Source organism: Hyperolius riggenbachi, chromosome 2 (assembly GCF_040937935.1).
Source record: "Hyperolius riggenbachi isolate aHypRig1 chromosome 2, aHypRig1.pri, whole genome shotgun sequence".
Taxonomy (NCBI): Eukaryota; Metazoa; Chordata; class Amphibia; order Anura; family Hyperoliidae; genus Hyperolius; species Hyperolius riggenbachi.
This window is the reverse complement of record NC_090647.1, coordinates 142,377,073-142,401,179: the sequence shown is the minus strand read 5'-3', so window position 1 is coordinate 142,401,179 and position 24,107 is coordinate 142,377,073. Positions and strand designations below refer to the sequence as shown.

The 24,107-nt window shown below is 45.6% G+C and overlaps 1 protein-coding gene across 1 annotated transcript; it reads right to left on the bottom strand.

Moving 5' to 3' along the window:
* Window positions 1-1,918: 1,918 nt before the first annotated feature.
* On the bottom strand, window positions 1,919-22,758 carry PYM1 (PYM homolog 1, exon junction complex associated factor). The gene is made up of 3 exons (XM_068267580.1): window positions 22,702-22,758; window positions 7,863-7,956; window positions 1,919-5,928 (listed from the first exon to the last, which is right to left on the bottom strand). The coding sequence occupies exons 1-3, from the start codon at window positions 22,730-22,732 to the stop codon at window positions 5,475-5,477; spliced, it is 579 nt and encodes a 192-aa protein (XP_068123681.1). The 5' UTR covers window positions 22,733-22,758; the 3' UTR covers window positions 1,919-5,474.
* Window positions 22,759-24,107: the final 1,349 nt, after the last annotated feature.

Genomic DNA, 24,107 nt, shown 5'->3' with positions numbered 1-24,107 from the left:
GCCGCGGGATAGCGGCGTTTTAGCAGGGGCACACATGCCTCTGCTAATTATAAGCTCTGAAGCGAGATTTATTCTCGCTTCAGAGTCTCTTTAAAGCACTCCTTAATGACAGCCAGAGCTCAAGGTTTGATTCACATCATCAGTCCAGTGGTCACCAGAAGCGGTGGGATCTTCAGCTTAGAAGCTGTCTGCCTATAGATCCGCTTTAACAGTTGGAAGTAGCTGAAACAAGTTGCAATGCTCAGTTCTAGTGACAGGTTTGACTTTTACAGACATAACATAATACCATTGCTTTTGACCACACAGAAACAATGATGCAGCACAGAAAATATACTTCTCCATTATAGCCTGGTAGTGTTGATTTCTAAATCAATCTCATTTTAAAATGCTACCTGATGTGTAATAACCAATGAATCATGCACTGTGCTCCATCCAGTGTAATATGATCTCAGTAAATGGACAACACTAGCTCGTTTCCCATTTACATTCACAATTAATTCTTTATTGGAAACTGAACAAGGCCTATTCAGCACTTGGTACTACACAACACTTGTATTAGTGATCCTAAAGGTGCGTACACACATTCGACTATAGTCGTTTGAAACAATCGTTCCCCGATCGTTTCAAACGACGATCGTTTAAAAAAAAGCAACCAACAATCATTAAGTCTAACGACGGACGAGCTAGATCGTTAAAAACGAACAATCTAGCTTGGCGGATTTTTTCCAACGACGATCATTTGCAAAAGTAGTACATCGTTGGAAACGGTCATTCGTACTAGGCTTGACATGCGCATTTTGCTATTTCTCCATGAAACTTCTCATTTTTATGCGCAAGCGTAATAGTTGCTTTACGTGATGTAACGTTTGTTCTAACGATCAGATCGTACACATTTAAAAACTAACTTTACTTAGGTCATTCTTTCATCAATTAAAAGTTTGTTTGTTGTTCACAACGAACGATCGTTGTCGCATGTGTGTACGTAGCATAAGGTGGCCATCCAAAGTTCAGCTGAACCAATCCATGTTCACTGAGCTGGCCAGAGATGTGTTCCCACTTCACATCGCTTGGATAAAGGGATATGGTGTAGCAGAAAATCTAGGTAAAACAAGCCATACATATATACAGTAGATATATGCCCAATGCTCCCAAACAATCGATTGTCTGTGATCAAAATTGGTTCACAGAGGAATTGATTCATATCGCCCATGGCAGAATGATTTTCAATAGAATCTAGCGGGGAATCCTTCGGGAGATCTATTGAACCAGCAGAGTTGCACTGCTCCAACACTACTGAATGAATGGACTCCCGACCCTGTTCCACCCCCAATAGATTACAATTCCAGACTCCATTTACTCTGATCAAAACATTGATCGATTTTAGGCCAAAATAGATTTCAAATCGATTGGGTAATTTGGTGACATCGATACCCAGCAGATTGGATCATGGGAATTTCAATGTGCGTATGGCCTACTTAAGCCCATATGGCAGACTGACAGTCTTGTATTGTAAGTTGTATTGAACAGTGACGTCAATCTGATGTCTGTTGTGTTGAAGGCAGCACTTCCTCTGCTCAGTGTATTGGACAGTATGGATTGTTAAGGTGCCCATACATCAGAAGATGTATGGGCAGATCGACCAAGAGACAGATCTCTTCCAATTCACAAGTGCCAGTAATCACAAGTTTAATTTGATCTCTCAGCTGTGTCAGCACAGGAATCTCAGCAGCCTCAGTAGACACAGCTAATATGTAAACACAGGATGTTAACCCTTTGTCTGCTTCCATGAAAGCAGGAAGCAAATGCACTGCAGATTTATTGCAGGAGTTCTGTAAGCTGTAACAAAGAATTTTTTTTCTTCACAGGTTATTATGCTGTTGCTTAGGTTTTAGAGCAGAGAGGAAGTTCTGAGTTCAGGTCTGCTTTAAGAAAAGGATTTAATCCCGTATCACATCCGAGATTACAATCATTTTATTCAGTTGGACTTTAAAGTGGATCTTTTGGCAAACATATTTTACATTTCAAATGGGAAAATCAACTTTACTATGAAATCAACAATGTTCACCCTTAGGCTCGGTTCACATTAGCTTACGTTCCGCTCCGATGAGCGGAACGCAGCAGCGGCAGCAATGCTTTCCCAATGGGAAAGTTCACATTGCTCCGTTCCGCTCCCTGCATTCCGCTCATCGGAGCGGATGTTCCCGACATGTCGGGACCTTGCGTTACCGCTCCGCTAACGGAACGGAAGCGCAGGAGCGGATGCGCTCCAATGTGAACCTGTCCGTATGGCTTGATTCACTAAACCGTGATAACTCAAATATCAAACCTTATCAAAGATCACACCTTATCAAAGATATCACACCTGATCAAAGTTGACATGCCTTATCAGAGTAGCATAGCGAGCGCTACGAAACCAACTTTACTATGAAATCAACAATGTTCACCCTTAGGCTCGGTTCACATTAGCTTACGTTCCGCTCCGATGAGCGGAACGCAGCAGCGGCAGCAATGCTTTCCCAATGGGAAAGTTCACATTGCTCCGTTCCGCTCCCTGCATTCCGCTCATCGGAGCGGATGTTCCCGACATGTCGGGACCTTGCGTTACCGCTCCGCTAACAGAACGGAAGCGCAGGAGCGGATGCGCTCCAATGTGAACCTGTCCGTATGGCTTGATTCACTAAACCGTGATAACTCAAATATCAAACCTTATCAAAGATCACACCTTATCAAAGATATCACACCTGATCAAAGTTGACATTCCTTATCAGAGTAGCATAGCGAGCGCTACGAAACCACAGGGGCTCAGGGCAGGACGAGTGCCATTGCCAATTAGCAGGCATACGTTTGTAGCGCTCGCTATGCTACTCTGATAAGGCGTTGTTAACTTTGATAAGGTGTGAAATCTTTGATAAGGTGTGATATTTGAGTTATCACGGTTTAGTGAATCAAGCCCTTAAGGTTGCCATATATTAGAAGATTATGGGCATATTCGATCAAGAGACAAATTTATCTCTAATCGAATCTGAATCTAAATCTAAATTTGGTTGAATCTGCCCATACACTACAGGCCGATTCCAGCATGAAATGATCAGGGAATCGGCTGAGCCCGCCGCGTCCGCTGCCCCCAAAATGTATGTAGTGTAGTGCATTTATACGTTACCTGTCCTGTAGCAGCTTCGGCATGGTGCTTGTCCATCTCACCGGGTAAAGCACGTATGACGTCAGACGCTATGCGCCACCGGACACAGGACAGGTAGTGTGGAGGCCAACTCAGGACAGGTAATGTATAAATGTACACACAACACATACATTTATACATTGCGGCGGTGGTTTCATCTCGTCGCTCGTTCGCAAACCGGCCGTCGTAACGCCTCACACCCGACCAACCAACTTCGGCCCGACATCTTCCAGCATGCGCGATCGACCGTCCGGCCAATTTCTGTCCCGAAATTGGTCGCTTTGTCGGTCGGGCATGCACTTGGCAGCACCAATTTTTATCCAATTCGATTAAAACAATCGAATTGGATGGTTGGTTAATGTATGGCCTGCTTTAGATTGCAGTCATTTTGAAGACTTAAGTGCTGAATGCAGTGCTGGGGCTGCTTGTTTCCATCAGTCTGGAGACTGCAGTTTCCAACAGGGTTGTAATGTCAGTTCTTGCACTGTTCCTGCATGTAGAGTGGAGAGGATGACAATGTCATTTTATCACCCCTCCACTGGACCTAACGAGACACACTCTAACATACACACAACGTGAGGTCCATACACACAACGTGAGGTCCATGTCTACAACATTTTTGGGCAGTGGAGCTGACAAGTTTCCATGTACAGATTGTGTTATTTTACTCTGAGAAAATAGTTTGACTTTATGTTTCTCAGTGAAGTCCTAAAACCTTTGGTCACATTAAACTATATATCAGATGATATGTCAGTATCTGCCAAAAATGGTTATTTTAGCTGGGATAAAGTGGGAAGGAAATAGAGCTTTTGTCTTGGGTCCCTTTATTTGCCTCACTTCCTGTCTCAGGGCTGGTGCACACCTGAGTGGTTCTGAAGCATTTTTTAAAACGCTTGCAGGGGGAAAACCGCTTGGCTAATGAAAGTGATTGGGCTGGTGCACACCAGAGCGGTTCGTTTTTTCCACTAACACACACACTGGGGCTTCAGCATTTTTTAGATTTCTGAGGCGTTTCTGCCTCAATGTTAAAGTATAGGAAAGTGGAAAACCGCTCTGAAAAACGCTAGACCAGAGTGCTTTTCCAGGCGTTTTTGTTACAGAAGCTGTTCAGTAACAGCTTTTACTGTAACAATATTTGTAATCTGCTACACAAAAACGCTCCAAAAAACGCTAGGCAGGTTTAGAAAACGTCTCTAAACATGCCTAGAATCGCTCTGAAATCTGCTGCAAAAAACTTCTAGCGTTTTGCAGATCTGCTAGAGGTTTTTAGTATGCACTGGGCCTGAGTCATGTGATCACACAGATAGCATGTGAACACAACTCTCACCAGGTGAAGGAAAGACATCAACATGTTTTCTTGGTTTTAACTAGGATGGACATATACTGGTAACCATGGGATTCCAAAGCCAGTCTAGGAACCAGCAAGAACATTTTTTAAGAAGCAGCTCTACTGATAGAAAAGTCAAATGTTGGAAGCTGGTTGTAATATTTAATATGCCAACACTACCTGACTCCTGGGACTCATCCAACCCCGAGTTTAAGGAATTGTATTTTTTTTATCTGTCTAATGTCATGTCCCATTGATCAGTCACACCTAATGTTATTGACTTGACTATTATCACAGAACAGAAAGTGAAGTCAACTCTCCCTACAGTGAACACACACAGAAGAACATGTTCCAACCTAACCCAAAACATAAGGATGAAGTTAGACCAGCAATACTCCTTTCCCAGCCATATTTTCATGCTACCACTGGCATGAGTTATTCTGACAACCTCACCCTTCAAGAGGCCAAACGTGATGCTTACTGTACACATTATTGCTTAAAACTGTCATATGTACATACAGGAGGTGATTATATTCCATACTTTTACAGCACACCAGCCAACTAAACAAAAACTAGACCCGCAGCAGCAAAATTAAATTCCCAGGAAGAAAAATCTCAAAAATTTCCAGTTGGGCTTCCATGATGCACCGTCTTCAAATGTCAATTACAGCTTGATTTTATTTCTATGGGTGCTTTTTCCTTTTTTGTAAAAAAAAAACAACAAAAAAAAAACGAGAGCCGTCATTACAGTACCATAAGATTCCAAGACTGCTGGTAATGAGGTCCCAGTGATTAGCTGTTCTGTAGAGAGTCACAGGCAGGCAACTCCTGAATGAAAATTCTCAGAGGTTATCCTAGGAAACTACAATGCAACTGGTGAACAGGAGAAGTAAACAGAAAATGCTAAATATGTCCCAGGGCACTCTAGTCCACAAAGAACACCTTCAGCTACTGCTTGCGAGGAGCCTTCTATAAGTCCAGTTCCAAGTCCTCAATTTCCTCCTCTAGTGCTTTCCTCCTGGCCAGCTTCTCTAACTGCTCTTTGGATGGCTGTTTTATCTCCCCACAGTCTATTTTCTGCTGCAGATCTTCCACCTGTCGAAGTTTCTTGCGGAGATTCTTGAGTTTCTTGGTCTTTTCAGCTGCAGGGTTCTCATTTGCCGATTTGTCCTTTGCTTCTGTGGTTTCCGTAACACTAACCTTCTCCAGTTCTTGTCTAGCCTCCTCCACTGGCTCTGGCTCACGCTCACCCTTCTCTTGCTTCCGTTTCTCCTTGCGTTTCAGATTCCTTTTGGCTGTTTTAGATAGGGAGGCTTCGGTTTCTGCTTTTGTGGGCTGTTGAACCTTGTTAGCAGGTGGCTCTGTTAGTCCTGGAGGAAGTACAGGCTTGCTTTTGAAAAACTTTACATATTTGTTCTCATATCTGGAGAAAGACAAGTTAGTTTAGCACATTTGCAAGTGTAACAGAACTTACAACATAACACCGTAATAAAAAAAAAAAAGCTATAAGTGAGCCTTAAAAGAATTCTGAGGTAAAGAACAGAATGAAAAAGTGTACCTACGTGGCTTCATAAAGCTATCATGATATGGACTACATCCTCTGTTTGCTCCCCCCCCAGCTCAGTTTGCTTGTAAATCGACCAGGACTAGACCTTAACCCCCCTGTAGGTCAGGACCTTTGACCCGGATCCATTAATCCCTGTGCATTCGCAGTTTGAGTTCACAGGACTCCGTGGCTGCGCATTCAGTGGCACACGCAGTAGGCGTAGCCTCACCTGCACTGTGAGCGCACGTTCAGTGCTCATGAGGCTGCCAGGAGCGCGGTCATGGTGTCCTGTGGATTCAAATTGCACATGTGTGCGCCATAAACATTCGAACTGCGCATGTTCTGGGATTAATCGATCCGGGCCAAAGGGGGGGGTCTTGGCCGATTTACAAGCAAACGGAAACGTGTTGGGGTAAAAAGAGTCCACGACATGATGGCTTTATGGATATCTTGAACTACCTGTGAAACTTCGTAGTGGATTTAGGTCTGGGGTCGGGACGGCAAGCACAAAAGCATCACAGCAGACTGATCAGGTGTCAAACGACTTGGGAAGTTTTTTCTAAACTGCTCAGTCATTGCATGTGTATAGTGCATAACAGCAGTGCATTATGGGGTGTAGCCACACTGTGCCATCAAGAGCAGGTTACCTGCTTTTAAAGGACTATGACTGTAGCGAGAGGTATGTGGAGACTGCCATATTTATTTCCTTTTCAGCAATACCAGTTGCCTGGCTGCCCTGCTGATCCTCTGCCTCTAATACTTTTAGCCATAAACCATGAACAGGCATGCAGATCAGCTGTTTCTGACATTATTGTCAGTCATACCAATTGCCTGGCTAGCCTGCTAATCCTTTGCCGCTAAAGCCGGATACACACTTTAAATTATGATTGGCCAATCACGGACCACTTCCATATAGCATATGGCAGTATTGACGAGCCTAGCTCGTCATTACCACTTTCAGCAGGTTTCTGCTGGACGAGCCAGGCTAGTCATTACCGCCAGGGTGGTTAAGCTGGCCTATACTATTCAATTTTGTTTTCAATCGATATTATGATCGATATAACAATCAATTATTTTACAACCATCTAAAGATCAGCATTGTGGATCATTGTTTAGATGGATTTTAGCCTTTAATATTGATTATAATATTGATCACAAATGTTTAAATCTACAATTTAAGATAGATTAGACATTTTGTCTTATCTAATGTCTAATTCAGCAAAAAAACAGTGTATGGCCAGGTTTACACCTGTACCTTGAGGTAGGCTTTAAAGTGAACCTAAATTGAATTTAAAAAAAGTTTAACTTACCTGGGGCTTCTACCAGCGCCCTGCAGCTGTCCTGTGCATGTGCGGTCACAAAGCGATCCTCCGGTTCCCCAAAGCATCCCTACTTTCGTTCTGATGCGTGACCCCGGTCAGAGCGCCTTCTGATCGTGCTCCCGTGGACAGAAGCCCTCTGCACATGTGCAATACAAAAAATTATCTACTGCGCACGCACAGAGCGTGATCAAGGACGCGTGCGGCTGCGCATGCACAGTGGCCGTCAACTCGCCAGTCCAGAAGAGGGTTGCTGCAGGGGGAACTGGAGAATCGTTTAGTGGACACAGGACGTCTGCAGGAGGCTGGTAGAAGCCCCAGGCAAGTTAAACTCTTTTTATCCATCAGTTTAGGTTCCCTTTAAGTAAAGGTTTGCTGGATCATGTCTGATCTCCCCACTGGAGATACTTTTAGATCTCTGGAGAGGTGTTTAGTAAAAAACACCCATTTAGCAACATGTTAAAAGGCATACATAAAAATATGATGACTTACACAGGAACTTCTTCTTGAGGCACATAACCCTCCTTTACTTTCCTCTGCTTCCTCCAGGTGCCATCGGGACGCTGAGTGGCTGCTATGTATTTCCCTACAAAAAGAAAAATACTTTATTTTAAAACAAAGCAATTTGTCCTAGAAACGATATCTGTATTATACAGAAACATGAGTGTTACAGGAGGACTCTGAGCCACGGTATGTGACAGAGATTTGCTGAATTTAATACATACTATGCCCCGCCCAGTCATCTTACAGACCCTTTAGAAATTGTGTCTTTGTATGTACTTAAAACAATATTTCAGATTAACTATACATAAAAACGTACAAATAGTTGTAGTTACTGAATACTAGAAGAAGTTTCTAGTGTGTGATTCAGACACTACTGATGCCTGGCTGTCCTGCTAATCGTCTGGCAACTGGTATTGCTTAAAATAAAATAAATATGCAGCCTCCATATCACTCAACTCGAATTCACTTGAACCTATTCTGGGCCAACGTATCTACGTAATCTACGTCCTGCCAGTGGCTGCGTGGCTCAGACTGGTTGTAGATTCTGACTATTCACTGCTGCGCACTCACGCCGTCTTTGCTGCTGTTCCTGTCGCTGCACCCACTAGCTCTGCTGTCTCAGTGAATTTCGTCAGGATCCATTTAAGAGGCCAGAGTTGTCCAGTCCCGAAAGGATTAAAGGATACATCAAACGTTGGTAACCAGGGCTGTGGAGTCGGAGTTGGAGTTGAGGAGTCGGAGCAATTTTGGGTACATGGAGTCGGAGGTTTCATAAAAGAGGAGTCGGAGTCGGATGATTTTTGTACAAAATCCACAGCCCTGGTAAGTATTGGAGTCGAGGAGTCGGAGCAATTTTGGGCACCTGGAATCGGAGTTGGTGGTTTCATAAACTGAGGAGTCGGAGCGATTTTGGGTACCTGGAGTCGGTGGTTTCATAAACTGAGGAGTCGGATGATTTTTGTACCGACTCCCCAGCCCTGCTGGTACCGTAACTCTTCATGAATGGGATTCACATGTCATCACCATAGCAACTTCTATGTGCTGGAAGAGGCAAATAACTGACTGGTATGCTTGTGGAATTTATAAGAAAAAATCATGACCTATTTTATACTATGTATTCCAACTATCCTAATCCTAACATCCTATGTGTGTTATGCAAGGAGGTTTATCTTCTGTTTCACACATTCATTGTACAGCAATGCATAAGATGTTGGTGCTTATAAATAAAAAACTAAATAAATAAAAGCACATGGAAGAAAACTAACACAAATGGGGAGAACATACAAACTTTGACACCAGGTAGCCACATTTTGTTGAAAAGTTTTAAAGAAGTAAAACTTCCGTGACCAGCTGCATTATAGAAGCAGAATTTTCAGTTTGTGATAAGTCTTATTACAAAACATCATCAAATGTACCCTTTCCCCTATATATCTGTCTTCATTCAGCTAACAAATATCAGCAGTTACTGAATGTCACCGCAAGTTCATTTCTCCAAATGCAGAGTTCTAATTAACTCCCTGGCTAAATGATTGTCAGTCACACAAAAATGCACCAATTAGTCATGTATCCTAACTTCATGAAAATGTGTAAAATACAGGGCTGGAAATCCACAGTCACACATGGGAACCAAATGACTTCTGGAATGTTCATTACTTTCACATCAACAATAAAACATTACATGTTCACAACAACATGAAAATGAACAGGAAGAGTTAAAATAAAACAGCGCATAAAAGTAGTTGAAGCTGCAGGATCCAGAGGCCTCCCTCTTCTTAAGTATCCATTTTTTAGGCCTGGGATACACTTTAAAGGGAATCTTAAGTTAACTTGAAAAAAAGATTTTAACTTACCTGGGGCTTCTTACAGTCCCCTGGAGTACTCCTATGCCCACGTGAGTCCCTCTTGGCCAGCAGCAGCGACCCCCGCAAAGCTGGCTTGTCGGAGGCTACTGCCTATGCACCCTGATTGCGTGGGGCCCGGGGCCGCCCATGCGCAGTAGCAGCAGAAAGGCCAGCATCGCGGGGGTCGTCGCTGCTGGCCAGAGGGACTTGGACCGGCGTCACGGGCACAGGAGGACTCGGGGGGGGGGGTCAAAGTCCTATGAGTACCTTTAGGATTTCACAGGTCATTTTGAGGCATTTGGTTTCCAGACTACTCCTCACGGTTTAGGGCCCCTAAAATGCCAGGGCAGTATAGGAACCTCACAAGTGACCCCATTTTAGAAAGACGACACCCCAAGGTATTACGTTAGGAGTATGGTGAGTTCATAGAAGATTTTATTTTTTGTCACAAGTTAGCGGTAATTGATTTATATTGTTTTTTTTTCAGTGTCATTTTCCACAAAAAATAAATTCTATGAACTCATCATACACCTAACAATACCTTGGGGTGTCTTCTTTCTAAAATGGGGTCAATTGTGGGGTTCCTATACTGCCCTGGCATTTTAGGGGCCCAAAACTGTGAGGAGTAGTTTGGAAACCAAATCAGAATCAGAATCAATTTATTTTCGCCAAGTAAGTTTGCACCTACAAGGAATTTGTCTTGGCAGTTGCTTAACAAACACAAACAAAAACAATACAAGGACAGACAGTGTGAATATTACAAGTTAAGGACATTATAAGTATAGTGGCAGTAAGCAATGTGAGAATTGTTCATGTTTAGTTCTGTGCTGATTACTTTCAGTCCTAGCAGCTCTAACGTGGTTCAGCATTAAGTATGGCTACCGCTTGAGGAAAAAAACTGTTCCTGTGTCTAGAGGTTTTGGTAGCAATTGATCGGAATCTTACTCCTGAAGGCATGCGCTGGAAGATGGAGTGAGCTGGGTGAGAGGGGTCAGAGGCAATTTTGGTTGCTCTCTTTCTGCACCTGCTAGTGTAAAGATCCTGCAGGGAAGGTAAGCTACAGCCAATTATCCTTTCCGCTGATCGGATGATGCGCTGCAGCCTCCCCTTTTCTAATGCTGAGCAGGAGCCGAACCATACAGTCATAGATGATGTTATGGTTGATTCGATGATTGCAGTGTAGAACTGCACCATTAGATTTTGAGGTAGGCCAAACTTTTTCAGCTGCCGTAGATGGTACATTCTCTGTTGTGCTTTCTTGACAATAGTGGCAGTGTTGTTGTCCCATTTTAAGTCGTTTGAGATCATGGACCCAAGAAACTTGAATGACTCTACTTGGGTTATTGTGGATCCATTTATGGTTAAGGGGAGGTGCTGGGGGGGAGATCTCCTAAAGTCTATTATCATCTCCATGGTTTTGAGAGCATTTAGTTCCAAGTTGTTGCTGCTGCACCAGGAGGAAAGCTGTCCCACCACATGCCTGTATGCAGACTCATCCCCGTTTTGAATAAGACCAACAACTGTTGTGTGTCGTCTGCAAACTTCAGAACCTTAACAGATGGATCTGTGGAGATGCAGTCATTGGTGTAAAGTGAGTACAGCAGTGGGGAAAGCACACAGCCCTGGGGTGCACCAGTACTGACTGTCAGAGAGCTTGATGTGAGTTTACCAAGTCTAACACGCTGTCTTCTGTCGGTTAAGAAGTCGGTTATCCATTTGCAGAGGGATTCAGGTATATGTAGCTGGGAGAGCTTGCTGTGCAGCAGTGATGGAATTATGGTATTAAATGCAGAGCTGAAATCTATAAATAAAATCCTGGTGTAGGTTCCTGGGATATCTAAATGCTGTAGTACATAATGCATACACATGTTCACGGCATCGTCTGCGGATCTGTTAGGCCTGTAGGCAAATTGCAAAGAGTCCAGCAGGGGATCTGTGATGGATTTCAGATAAGTCATTATCAGTTTTTCAAATGCTTTCATGACCAGTGATGTCAGCGCAACAGGCCTGTAATCATTTAAACATGCAGGTTTTTTTTTTTTTTGAATTGGTACAATAGTTGCGCTTTTAAAACAGGCAGGAACAATTGAGAGTTCTAGAGATGCTTTGAATATGTCTGTGAATACAGGCGCTAATTGGTCGGCACAGAGATTCAAGCATTTCGCAGACACAGCGTCTGGTCCCATTGCTTTCCTGGTGTTTTGTTTTTTAAAGAGTCTGTTTACATCTGATTGGCATATTGTTAGAGCATGCACATCTGGGGACAGGTCAATAGATTGTGTCTGGCCTCCTGTGTTGTGTAGTTGCTGAGGCACTGCAGGGGGTGGAGACGTTGGCTGGCAGGAAGAGTGTTCAGTTTGCCTGTGGCAGAGATGCAAATTGACTTGTTGTGTTTGGCTTTTGTTGGTAGTGTCAAACCTGCAATAAAATGTATTCAGCTCATTTACAAGCTGCAGGTTATGTAGTGAGGGGGGAGGAGATTTCCTCCTGTAGCTGGTAATTTCATGTAGAGATTTCCATATTGTGGATGAGTCGGCGTTAGAAAATTTTTCCTCGAGTTTTTGTGAATAATCTTTTTTTGCGTCGGTAATGGCTCTCTGCAGTTTGTATTTCGCAGCTTTGTAGAGGACTTTATCGCCTGTACGATGTGCCCTTTCTTTGTCGAGGCGCAGCTTCCTAAGATGTGATGTAAACCAGGGTTTATCGTTATTGTACCTGGTGCACTTTTTTGTGGGGATGCAGGACTCTTCACAAAAGGTAATATATGATGTCACAGCGTCAGTGTATTCATTTAGGTCACTGGAGGATTCTTTAAATAAATTCCAGTCAGTTAAATCAAAGCAGCTCTGCAGTTTTTCTACAGCTTCACTAGTCCATTTCTTAACTGTGGTCACTACAGGTTTGGCAGTTTTTAGTCTTTGGATGTATGTTGGGATAAGCTGTATAACAGCATGTTCAGAGTTCCCCAAAGCTGCCCTGCTGACAGAGTGATATGAGTCCTTAGTCGTAGTGTAACAGTGATCAAGTGCCTCAAAATGATTGTTCAGGGGTATAAGCATCTGCAAATTTTGATATCAGGTGGTCTATGAGGGGCCGAATTGTGTGGAACCGGTCATAAGCAGGGTGGCCTCTTAGATGACAGGTTGTATTGCCACTGAAGTGCAAGAAGCGCAGGATGTTCTCAAATCATGACCTGGAAAGGGCAGCAGAGAACATGGGCATGTGATGTATTGGATGTGTAGACCAATAAGACCGCAATACATTCTTTTTTACTAGACACATGTTGAGGAGAAGGCCCAAAAAAAATTACGTTTGGAAACTTGGAGTGGTTTCCACCAAAAAGGCTGGGCATGGTAGCTTATCGGATTGGCGGTTGCGTATTGTGTGGCATAACGGTTGGTCTCAGCCACAATTAATTCGTAGAGATCCACAGTGCAGAACAGATGAAAAAAAGTCTAGGGCTGATCCTAGATTATCTGTCTCCACCTGGACTCCAGACTGGGCAGTCAAAGGGGGCAGTACGGGTGCGGCAGAACTAGGGGATTGCCAATTGGGATTTGCCAGCACCTCTGGGAGACTATGGCTAGTACGGGCCCGTTTTGCTGGTGGCTGTGACTCGGGTCTTAATGCACGTGCCACCGAACCAGTTTTTACTACCATGCTGGTGCTCGCCACTTCACCAGGGTCTATGGTAGTACTGGTGTAGGTCCAAGAGATGCTACGCTGCTGGTGCATGCCTCACCAAGAAAACTCGGATCAGCGCTAGCACCACTCTGCTGCCCTTGAGTCTGATCCTGCGCCACCTGTGGTCCAGTGATATGGGGTGTGGTACGCCTGGCTCTAGCCGGGACCTCAACCTCGTCATTGCTATCAGTCAGAGAGCCACTGCTGTTCACTGGTTCGTATTCTGACCCGGATGATTCGTCGGATGAGGCTTCTCAATCGCACTCACCCCACTGGGCCAGAATCTCGGTGGCCTCTTCAGCGGAATACGCCTTTTTTGCCATGGTGGACTGCTAAATTTAGGGGGTATTCCTCTGAGTCTACCCAGGAAAAAGAGCACCTACCTAGTAAAAGGGAGTACTTGTGAAGTAGAAAGCTGTGGTCACTGAGTTTTGATTACAGCGCCACAGCTATTGTACAGTGTTTTTTGCATCGATCAGAAAAAAAAATTCTGTTGCTGCGGTGGGGAGGGCTGAACGCAAGTGCAGGTGAACGATCAGGCCTGATCGGTCAAACACTGCGTTTTTAGTGTATCCTAGTGACCCTAATATAGATCTGACTGCGATCAGTAATGATCACTTACAGATACTATATAGTAGCAATGCTGATTAGCGACATTGATGCTAATCACCAACTAATTAGTGACTGCAGTGTGGTGGGTTGGGTGCTAACTGACGCTAACTACCCAACGAAGGGCCCTAGCTAAATAACTGGCCTAACTGTTAACACTAGTGATACTAAAAAAGTGACAGTTTTCACGGATCACTGTTTTTAGATCACTAGGATAGTGACAGGGGGGTGGGGTTCTGAGGGGGATCGGAGGGTGTGGGCGGGTGATCAGAAGCCTGCAGGGGGCAGATTAGGGCCTGATCTGATGGGTAGGAGTACTGGAAGGTGACAGGTGGTGACAGGAGGTGATTGATGGGTGTCTCAGGGGGTGATAAGAGGGGAGGATAGAATCAATCAATGCACTGGGGAGGTGATTCGGGGGGGGGGGATCTGAGGGGTCTCTGAGGGAGTGTGCGGGTGTCTGGGTGCCCACAAAGGAAAGATTAGGGTCTGATCTGATGGGTAGCAGTGACAGGGTAAATGATAGGTGATCAGTAGGTGATTACAGGGGAGAATATATGCAAGCAATGCACTGGCGAGTTGATCAGAGGGGGTCTGAGGGCGATCTGTGGGTGTGGGCGGGTGTTCGGGTGCCCGCAAGGGGCAGATTGGGGTCTGATCTGATGGGTAACAGTGACAGGTGGTGACAGGGGGTGATTGATGGGTGATTAGAGGGGAGAACAGATGTAAACAATGCACTTGGTAAGTGATCTGAGGGCGGGTCTGCGGGCGATCTGAGGGTGTGGGCGGGTGATCAGGTGCCCGCAAGGGGCAGGTTAGGGTCTGATCTGATGGGTGGCAGTGACGGGGTGATTGATGGGTGAGTGACAGGTGATCAGTGGGTGATTACAGGGGAGAATAGATGTATACAGTACACAGGGAGGTGGGGTCGGGGGAGGATCTGAGGGTGTGAGCGTTGACAGATAGTGACGAGGTGATTGATGGGTGATTAGGGGGGTGATTGGGTGCAAACAGAGGTCTGAGGGGGTGATCAGGGGGGGGTCTGAGGGGTGCTGTGCGCGATCAGGGGGGCAGGGGGACAGGATCAGTGTGTGCTTTTACATACACAGCTGCCTCCTCCCCTGGTGGTCGCATTCCATAAGGTAAACACTACCCGCAGCTTGAAGTGGTTAATACTGGGGGCACATCTGGATACCGTATATTAGTGCAAGCAAAATTAATGGGGGGGGGGGGGGGGGGGGACTTTGAAATCTCTGCCTCTAGTCCTGAAGAACACTGTCCCAGCCCTGCCCTCAACTGCATACATTTTACAAATGGTCTGTTAGTGCACCTAAATAATATTTTTATTTAATTTTATTATAATGTCTGTTTTCATTACTGTTTTATTAGGAAACTTTAGTTCTTCTTTGGTGTATTTCCGACGTCACAATATACTGCATGATTAAATGAACTAGCTTTCCGTCTCCTTTGAAGGTGTTGATTTCCAAAAGGCTATAGTATTGTCAAGCTGCATAGATTGGATTTCATGTCACAAAAGCAGCAGCTACAAATTACAAGGCTCGCATCATTTATTTAACATGTATGGAAGTGCACCTCCATATCAATGGTTTACATCTTGTGGTGAACCCTCCGTATTCAATGCGGTGAAGTCTTCACTTGATTGTTGACTTTGACAAAAGCAGGATGAATTCAGAAGTGTTTCAGGCAAGATTATTTGCTCAGAACTCATTGAACGGCGCTTCACAGTGCAGATGGACAATGACCCAAAGCATACTACAAAAGCAACCAAAGAGTTTTGAAGGGAAAGAAGTGGAATGTTATGCAATGTCCAAGTGTCACCTGACCTGAATCTGAGTGAGCATGCATTTCACTTGCTGAAGACAAAACTGAAGGGAAAATATCCCAAGAACAAGCAGGAACTGAAGACAGTTACAGTAGAGGCCTGGAAGCGCATTACTAGGGATGAAACCCAGCATCTAATGATGTCTATGCGTTCCAGACTTAAAGGACTTCCGAGGCCAAAATCCAGGCCCAAAACATAAAAAAAGTTAGCTACCTTCATGGCTTTGTAAGGCACGGAGGACGCCGTCCGCGCCCTCCGTGCCGTTCCGCCTGGTCCCCTCTGGTGAATAGCCCCCCGAAAGGCTGCGACCCCACGGTCCGGGTCGGCATCTTCTGCCCCTATAAAGATGGCCGCCGGAGCTGGCCACGGCTGCGCAGTCCGCATAGCCGCTACTGCGGCTGCGCAGCTCTAGGGCCAACCCTCCGATCCACGCTGCCTGTTACGTGATCGGGGGGTTGGCCCTAGAGCTGCACAGCCGCAGTAGCGGCTATGCGGACTGCGCAGCCGTGGCCAGCTCCGGCGGCCATCTTTATAGGGGCAGAAGATGCCGACCCGGACCGTGGGGTCGCAGCCTTTCGGGGGGCTATTCACCAGAGGGGACCAGGCGGAACGGCACGGAGGGCGCGGACGGCGTCCTCCGTGCCTTAAAAAGCCATGAAGGTAGCTGACTTTTTTTATGTTTTGGGCCCGGATTTTGGCCTCGGAAGTCCTTTAAGGCTGTAATTGACTGCAGAGGATTTGCAACCAAGAATTAAAAAGTGAAAGTTTTACTTACGATTATTATTCTGTGCCATTACTAGCAAGTGGGAGGCACATGTGCAAACTGTTGTAATTCCTACACCGTCCACCTGATTTGGATTTAAACACCCTCAAATTAAAGCAGAACTGAAAACAGTATTAAAAAAAAAAAGTTTTACTTATTTGGGGCTTCTGCCAGCCCCCTGCAGGGAAAGGAGGATCAGCCCCCTGGACCGATCCTCCTTTCCCCGCTGCAGCTCACTTTTTTTTTTTCCTGTAGTGGAGGTTGACTTGTAAGTCAACCTCCATTGCGCCCTGGCCATGCCTACACTAGTACGCGTTCCTGTAGCCAGGAGCGCCCTGTGCAGTCGCAGTACGAGAAAATCTCTACTGTGCCTGCGCAGTACATGTCTGGTTACAGTAGCGTGAACGAGGACGTGCGCAGCCAGGGCCGCACAGGCTCAGTTCCCCCAAATTGCGCAAAGTGAAATTGAGCCGCAACTGTGACCAGAGGATCGGTGGGACCAGAGCATTGCAATAGCAAGAGCTTTTAAATCTAGCGCTTAAAAAGCTCTTGTAGTGTGAATCAGCCCTTAACCTCCTTGGCGGTATTGACGAGCTCGACTCGTCAATGACCGCCGGAGCGCGCCGCTCAGGCCTCGCCTTTTTTGAAAACACGCAGCAAGCACTTTGCTTGCTGCGTGTTTCTAACGATCTCCGCCGAAGCGCCGCTACCCGCCGCGAAAGAGGGCCCCCCCTCCCACGCCGCAGACCCCGTGCGCAGCCTGGCCAATCAGTGCCAGGCAGCGCTGAGGGGTGGATCGGGACTCCCGATGACGTCACGACGTCATCACGATCGTCACCATGGCGACGGGGGAAGCCCTAAAGGAAATCCTGTTCAGAACGGGATTTCCGGAGGGAAGGCGCAGGGAGGGGAGAATCATGTAGCTAACGCTAGGCTAGCTACATGATTTTAAAAAAAAAAATACAAACCCCCCCCCCTGGGCAGCCTTCCTGGCAAAATAAATAGACCGCCAGGGTGGTTAATGTAATTTTCCTGGTTTCAGCATCAGAAACTCTTTTTATATCTATAAATTGCTGTATAATGTTATGTAGCCCCACCCTCCCAGGGATGCTTAGCTTAGGCTATGTAGCTATGTGGAATCCTCCTCCCAGAGCATGCTGGGAGACCAGGAATTATTTTCACTGCTTCGGAATTCTCAGAAACAAACACACCGCAAAGGTGCATCTGACGGGACTAAAAATGTTGCCACCTCGGATACATTTCAGAATGTAAATCAGGGTGAGTAAAGATTTAACAATGGGCAAAGACTGACTAAATCATTGCTAAATGGTTAATATAAAAATAGCAATTTTATTCATTACGTTATTATCACAACAGATCCCCATTAAGGCATTTATATTCTGCTTGCAGAATAAATCACGCGGTCACGTAACATATTCTGACAAGCTCTTGTCAGATATGATCAGGGGATCTGCGCGATCCATAGACTTCCTTCTTCTTAGGTTTTTTTTTTTTTTTTTTGCTTTAGGATCATATGTGTTGCTTCGTGAAGATGCTGGAAGCATTGTTGCCAGGGAGAAACTTCTATCTGCAGTTAATCAGTAAAGGTATTGCCTACAGCAACTTTTGCAGCATTATTTACCTTCCGAGCGCCAGCGCAGTTGCAGTAGAAGCTTTTTGATCGGGCTCCGGTGACAACAGCCAAGCTCAAACAGGTCCGCTGTACTGCTTGCGCAGTCCATCCAAAAATCGGATCGATTCCATTAATCTGATCAGATTGGTTTAAGAGATTTTCATCCGTTACTGGTCCCAAACATTTACTTCCTATCATTCATAGGAATAATTGTTCGTAAAAACAATCGTTCATTAAATTGTATCATTAGTGGCCACCTTTATTTGTAATTTGGCTGTATAGTCTTCTACAAGATTACCAGCTGAATTGTTTCTGTCAAGGAAAATCTAAAGTGTTTACATAGTGTAAGGCCAAGTCTAATAATGTATGGCAGCCAAGCCATTCAATAGACAGCACATTGTATAATAATCAAATGCCGATGCTGCACAAATGTACAAACTGCAACAAAATATGCATCAATTCAGAAAATTAGCATCTGACTCAGAAAGGCTTGTGGTTGATTTATTCATCAGCTTTCTGGTAATATTCTGCCCAATCTTAAAGGACTTACGAGGTGAAAAAGACCTAAAAAGTTAAATACCTGCATGTAATAGCAATGCACGGAGGGCGCGGACGGCCGTGCCGTTCCGCCGGATCCCCGCAGCTCAATGTGCCCCCCGGCCGCTCCCGACCCCCCAGCCCGGGTCGGGCTCTTCCTCCTCCACAAAGATGGCCGCCGCTGCGCAGTCCGCATATGCGCGAGTGCGGCTGCGCAGCTCTAGGGCCTCCCCCCCTGATCCACGCAACAGTAGCGTGGATCGGGGGGAGGCCCTAGAGCTGCGCAGCCGCACTCGCGCATATGCGGACTGCGCAGCGGCGGACAGCTCCGGCGGCCATCTTTGTGGAGGAGGAAGAGCCCGACCCGGGCTGGGGGGTCGGGACCGGCCGCGGGGCACATTGAGCTGCGGGGACCCGGCGGAACGGCACGGAGGGCGCGGACGGCGCCCTCCGTGCATTGCTATTACATGCAGGTATTTAACTTTTTAGGTCTTTTTCGCCTCGTAAGTCCTTTAAGCCTTATACACCTGTACGCGGTGTAAATGTGGCTGGATGGTGTAAATGTGGCTGGATGGTGTAATGGTTAAGGGCTCTGCCTCTGACACAGGAGACCAGGGTTCGAATCTCGGCTCTGCCTGTTCAGTAAGCCAGCACCTATTCAGTAGGAGACCTTAGGCAAGTTCCCCTAACACTGTTACTGCCTATAGAGCACGCCCTAGTGGCTGCAGCTCTGGCGCTTTGAGTCCGCCAGGAGAAAAGCGCAATATAAATGTTATTTGTCTTGTCTTTTGTCTTGTACGCGGTATGTTGACTGGCGGGATCGGATCCCTCTGCAACATTGCAGAACCAAGGCTAGCCTGCAGGTCAGCTAAAACTTCTGTTGCTGTGTGTATGAGGGGGCGTATAGAAGGGCCGACAGAGCACTAAAGGTGCAGGGTTCTCCCCAGGCTGTTTTAGCTGGGTACTCCACCCAGCTAATTTTGGTGAGCATCCGGCTGTCATCTGCTTTCCTCCTCATATGCTGTAAGTAGAGTAGCGGCAGCCCTGCATCCCATTGTCGATTTAATCTGCCAGAGATCGATACCGCGACTTGGCTGCCCGATCGTAAAGTCAATCGATTTCAGCCTGAAATTAACTGAAACTATAAATTGAGCAGGCTGAAAAGATCATGCTCAAAAGGGGGCAGTCAGGTGCTCAGCTGCAGCTGCATTTGATTTCAGGGTGACCTGACAGACCCCCCAGCCATTCTCCCCATCTAAAATTTGTACCCCTGGACTTTTTTATTTTTCCAAGCATAGGTTCCCTTTAAGCTGTGCTTCAAAAACTCTGCATGGCCCGGGGATTACACCTTTTAGATGGGGGAGACCTGAGGATCCAGCGGCTCCACATAATTTCAATAAATTGAATGCTAAAATCTATTGAAAATCTGTGTACAGTATGTGGCAGACAGTAATAGATCTCTCTCTGATCAGATACAATCAGAGAGGGATCTCTCTGATGGTCAAATCTGGTGGTAATCTATAAGTGTATGGCTACCTTTTGCTGTGTGCTAACAACAACAAAAATACAAAAAACAGTTCTGGTCAGTGGTCACAGTGATTATGGCTCCTGCAAAGCCAAAATGTCAGTCAAGCTGAATTTTAATATCTCTATTCACAATACCATATAAAGCTATTTTATAGTTGTATACTGAATTCTGGTCTGACAGCATCTGCAAGTTTCTAATGACAAAAGACTCCTCACAAAACCAAGGCTGTGGTGTCGGGAGTTGAGGAATCGGAGCAATTTTTGGGTAACTGGAGTCGGAGGTTTCATAAACTGAGGAGTCGAAGTTGGATGATTTTTGTACCAACTTTACAGCCCTGATAAGTATTGGACTAATGGTGGCCACTAATGATCCAACCTTTTCAAACCAACCTTACCATTTCTATCAAAAGGCAGCCACTAACTGTGCCATTTTCTAGCAAAAAATCATTCGATCAATCAGGATGATTGATGGGATGATCGGATGAGAAATCGTTTACTACGCCATCAGCAAACCAATCTTTGCTTCCTATCACATCCAACAAGGAAATCCAAATTTTGGTTTGACGAAAATCCAATCAGACGACTATTTTTTATAGTCGTCCATAATCGATTGTGCTCATCAACAGATTATTTACAACCAATCCAATCGGAATTTCTGATTGCTCTAATGATTTTTCGCTAAGAAATTGGACAGTTAGTGGCCACCTTAATATAAGGGAACTGCCTAAATTGTCCATTCTATATATTCACTCAATTTACCTTTTTACTACATAGGTTTGGTAAGATTGGATGTAAAGTATTGCATCATTAGTGGCCACCTTAAGGAGTTTTGGGTACCTGGAGTGGGTGGTTTCATAAACTCAGGAGTAGGATGATTTTTGTACAGACTCCACAGCCCTGCACAAAACACTGTCACCCCTAAACCACATTACCAGTACGCAAATATCCTATATAATAAAACCCTACTGTCTCTGCATCCCGTGTCCCTGTGAGTGTCTCATCTGCAGGGACGTGAGGCGAATGGCCAAGGGGAGGGTGGGTGGGCGTGCGTGCAGCTCGGGTGCGTTTGCGGCGGGCGCATGTCCAATCAAGACCTAGCCCGTTTTTAAACGGGCTTAGGTCAACTAGTCCTATACAATTAAATGCAAGTGTCCCTGTGTCATCAACTGAATGGTTGTGTGTCCCTGGCTTTTTTGTACTGAGCATGTGCGCAGCCAGGGCAGTTAGGACACAGGGCCGGTGTAATGTCTGATTGCGCTGCCCGGAAGCTCCCTTCCACACTGAGCAGCACACATGCTCAGTGTGAAGTTAATGATGCTGCTGGAGATAAAATACTAAATATCTCCGCTCCCACACCTCTTACACTCCCCAAATTTTTAGGGTAGGATGGGGACCCCCCGAACGACCTCTATGCCAAATTGCAGCCCCCGAGACCCGCTGGTTTAGGAGATAGATTAGAGAAATCTATCTCGTGAACCAGCGGGTCTCGGGGGCTGCAATTTGGTATAGAGGTAGTTCGGGGGTCCCCTCTCTACCCTGAAAATTTGGGGAGTGTAAGAGATGTGGGAGCGGAGATATTTCGTATTTGCCTCCAGCAGCATCATTCTATAGGAAATGTGGCCGCACAGTCTCCTACTGCAAATCCACAGGCAGCGCAAATCCACAGGCAGCGTAAATCCACAGGCAGCGTAATCAGACACAACACCGGATCTGACAGTTTGCTGTGTGTGGTTCACAGAGGTTCTTATTGCATTGTGGGAAATAACAGCTTTTTTCCAACTGCCAAGCAAGCAGCTCCCTGTGTGCACATACTTCAGACAGTGGTGGAAAACAAGCAAACGGGACGCGTATGTGCGCGCATTGCGGGGGGTAGCGGCTTTTTAACGGGCAGGCCCTTTTACTAATATATATATATATATATATATATATATATATATATATATATATATATATACATACATACACACACACACTATATTTCTAATCTAGTTGCATGCATATTTCTAGTGCCATTTGTAGGTTAGATTTTACAGCCTCCACTAGCATCTGCTGCAGCACCAGACAATGCTGTCCTCATGTGCCTCAGAACTGTACACACTGCTAGCTAGATCACTATGCTGAGTGAATTATTTCATTATTACTAAAGAAAAGACAATCAGGAAAGAGCAGCACACGTGAACGTGGTGTACGCGGTGAGTGAATGCAGCAGGATGCTGTCATAAAGAGCTGCCGTCACGTCACACTCCATACAACAATGAATGGGGAATCGTGTGACACCAGGGGACGCCTCACACCGACGCTGCCGGTACCCGTGCCTGTATCCACCCATCCCTGCGCTCTCCCGCTGCGAGCTACGTGCAGCCTGTACTCCCCAGGGCTGCTCCACTCACCAGATTCATCGGTCACATAGGGAGTCGCCATCTTGGTCCTCTCACCACGGTCACTTCCGTCGCCGAGCTGTAGTGACGCAATGAGACGTGCGCCGTACAGACGGAGGAGGGGTGCTAGGTGGACCCACTGTAGGGGTAGCGCTATGCTTGCTTCTCAGGGCTGCTTGGGGTTTAGATCTGTGCGAGTGGAAGGAAAGATAGGGAGGTTTGATTAAAGCATTTACATGCTTTTTTGTATTAAAGTCCCACTTCAGGCACACTTTTCCCTATTGTATTCCATAAAATGTGCACATTTTATAAAGGAACTAGTTTAATCAAGCTGAACTAGAGCCACTACTTATTTTGTAAAGGAGTAAAAGGGACCCAAAAGCTCTACTTCTAAAATGCCTTAGAATGAAGGTGAAAATAAACTGATGAAATAAACAATTATTTGTATCCTCCTGCTCCTAAAACTGACCTTTTTGGTTTTCTTTTAGATTTAAACATTTACAAGGTTGGTTGAATGTTTTACTGCCTGTAATCAGTGGCAGCCTATTAAGTGTCCCAGAGTTAGAAAAAGGTCAATAGTTCATGTAGTTTATCTCTCCTTGCCCTTAGAAGTTGTATTATGTCAGAAAAACTTTTATGGTTGTAATCTGCTTTTCAGGCAGCAAAATAAAGCAAGTAAAACAGCCTGGTTATTAATGTTTTGTACTGTACATACACATGTTTATCTCATCATGTTGCCTTGGGTACACTTCAGCTACATACAGGACAGGGGCAAGGATAGGGGTGACATGAAAGATGGAGCAGGGAGAATAGAGCAGATGTTTAAGCCATGTACACCGAAAGCTGGAATCTCGTGAAACGACCTGTGAACGATCATTCCACGATCAAAGATCTTGAGCAATTTTATGTGAACGAAGACTGCAACTGAAATGCCAAACAACCGTTCACCGATAGGATTGTTCAGCAATGTAGGGGAAAGTGCCTTAGACTTTGCGGACACATGGGCCTATATGCAATTCACTTTTTTTCTGCTGACTTTTCTCCTAGGTGATATTTTCAAACTTGTCAAAAAGAGAACCCGAGGAGGGCAGATGGGACACAGAGGCATGTCCTCTTCCTCATAACATGCCTCTGTCCCCCCACACCGCCGCTCTCTGCTGCGCTATAGCCCCTCGAGATTGGCAACATTATTTGTTGCCATCTCTGAGGTAAACACGGAGAGGGATTCTCTGTTCAAATGGCCCGCCAGGGGAATTCCTGCAGGGTTTCCAAAGCTGTCATTGGGCAGCGCTCTCTCCTTGGCCACGCCCCCTGTTGTCCCCCCAGCCTCGCTGGACGAGAGAATGAATCTCTCATTCCAGCGTCGTGACCTATAGGTCATGAAAGTGGGCCAGTGCAGCCCAAAGGAGAGGTGTGGA

What these genes read in the sequence shown, in the direction of transcription:
- PYM1 (XM_068267580.1), bottom strand. Translation starts at nt 22,732, where the DNA reads ATGGCGACTCCCTATGTGACCGATGAATCTG. An exon ending in CTATGTGACCGATGAATCTG is followed by an intron (nt 7,957 to 22,701) that starts GTGAGTGGAGCA and finishes TTCTTTTTGTAG; the next exon opens with GGAAATACATAGCAGCCACT. An exon ending in CCTCAAGAAGAAGTTCCTGT is followed by an intron (nt 5,929 to 7,862) that starts GTAAGTCATCAT and finishes GTCTTTCTCCAG; the next exon opens with ATATGAGAACAAATATGTAA.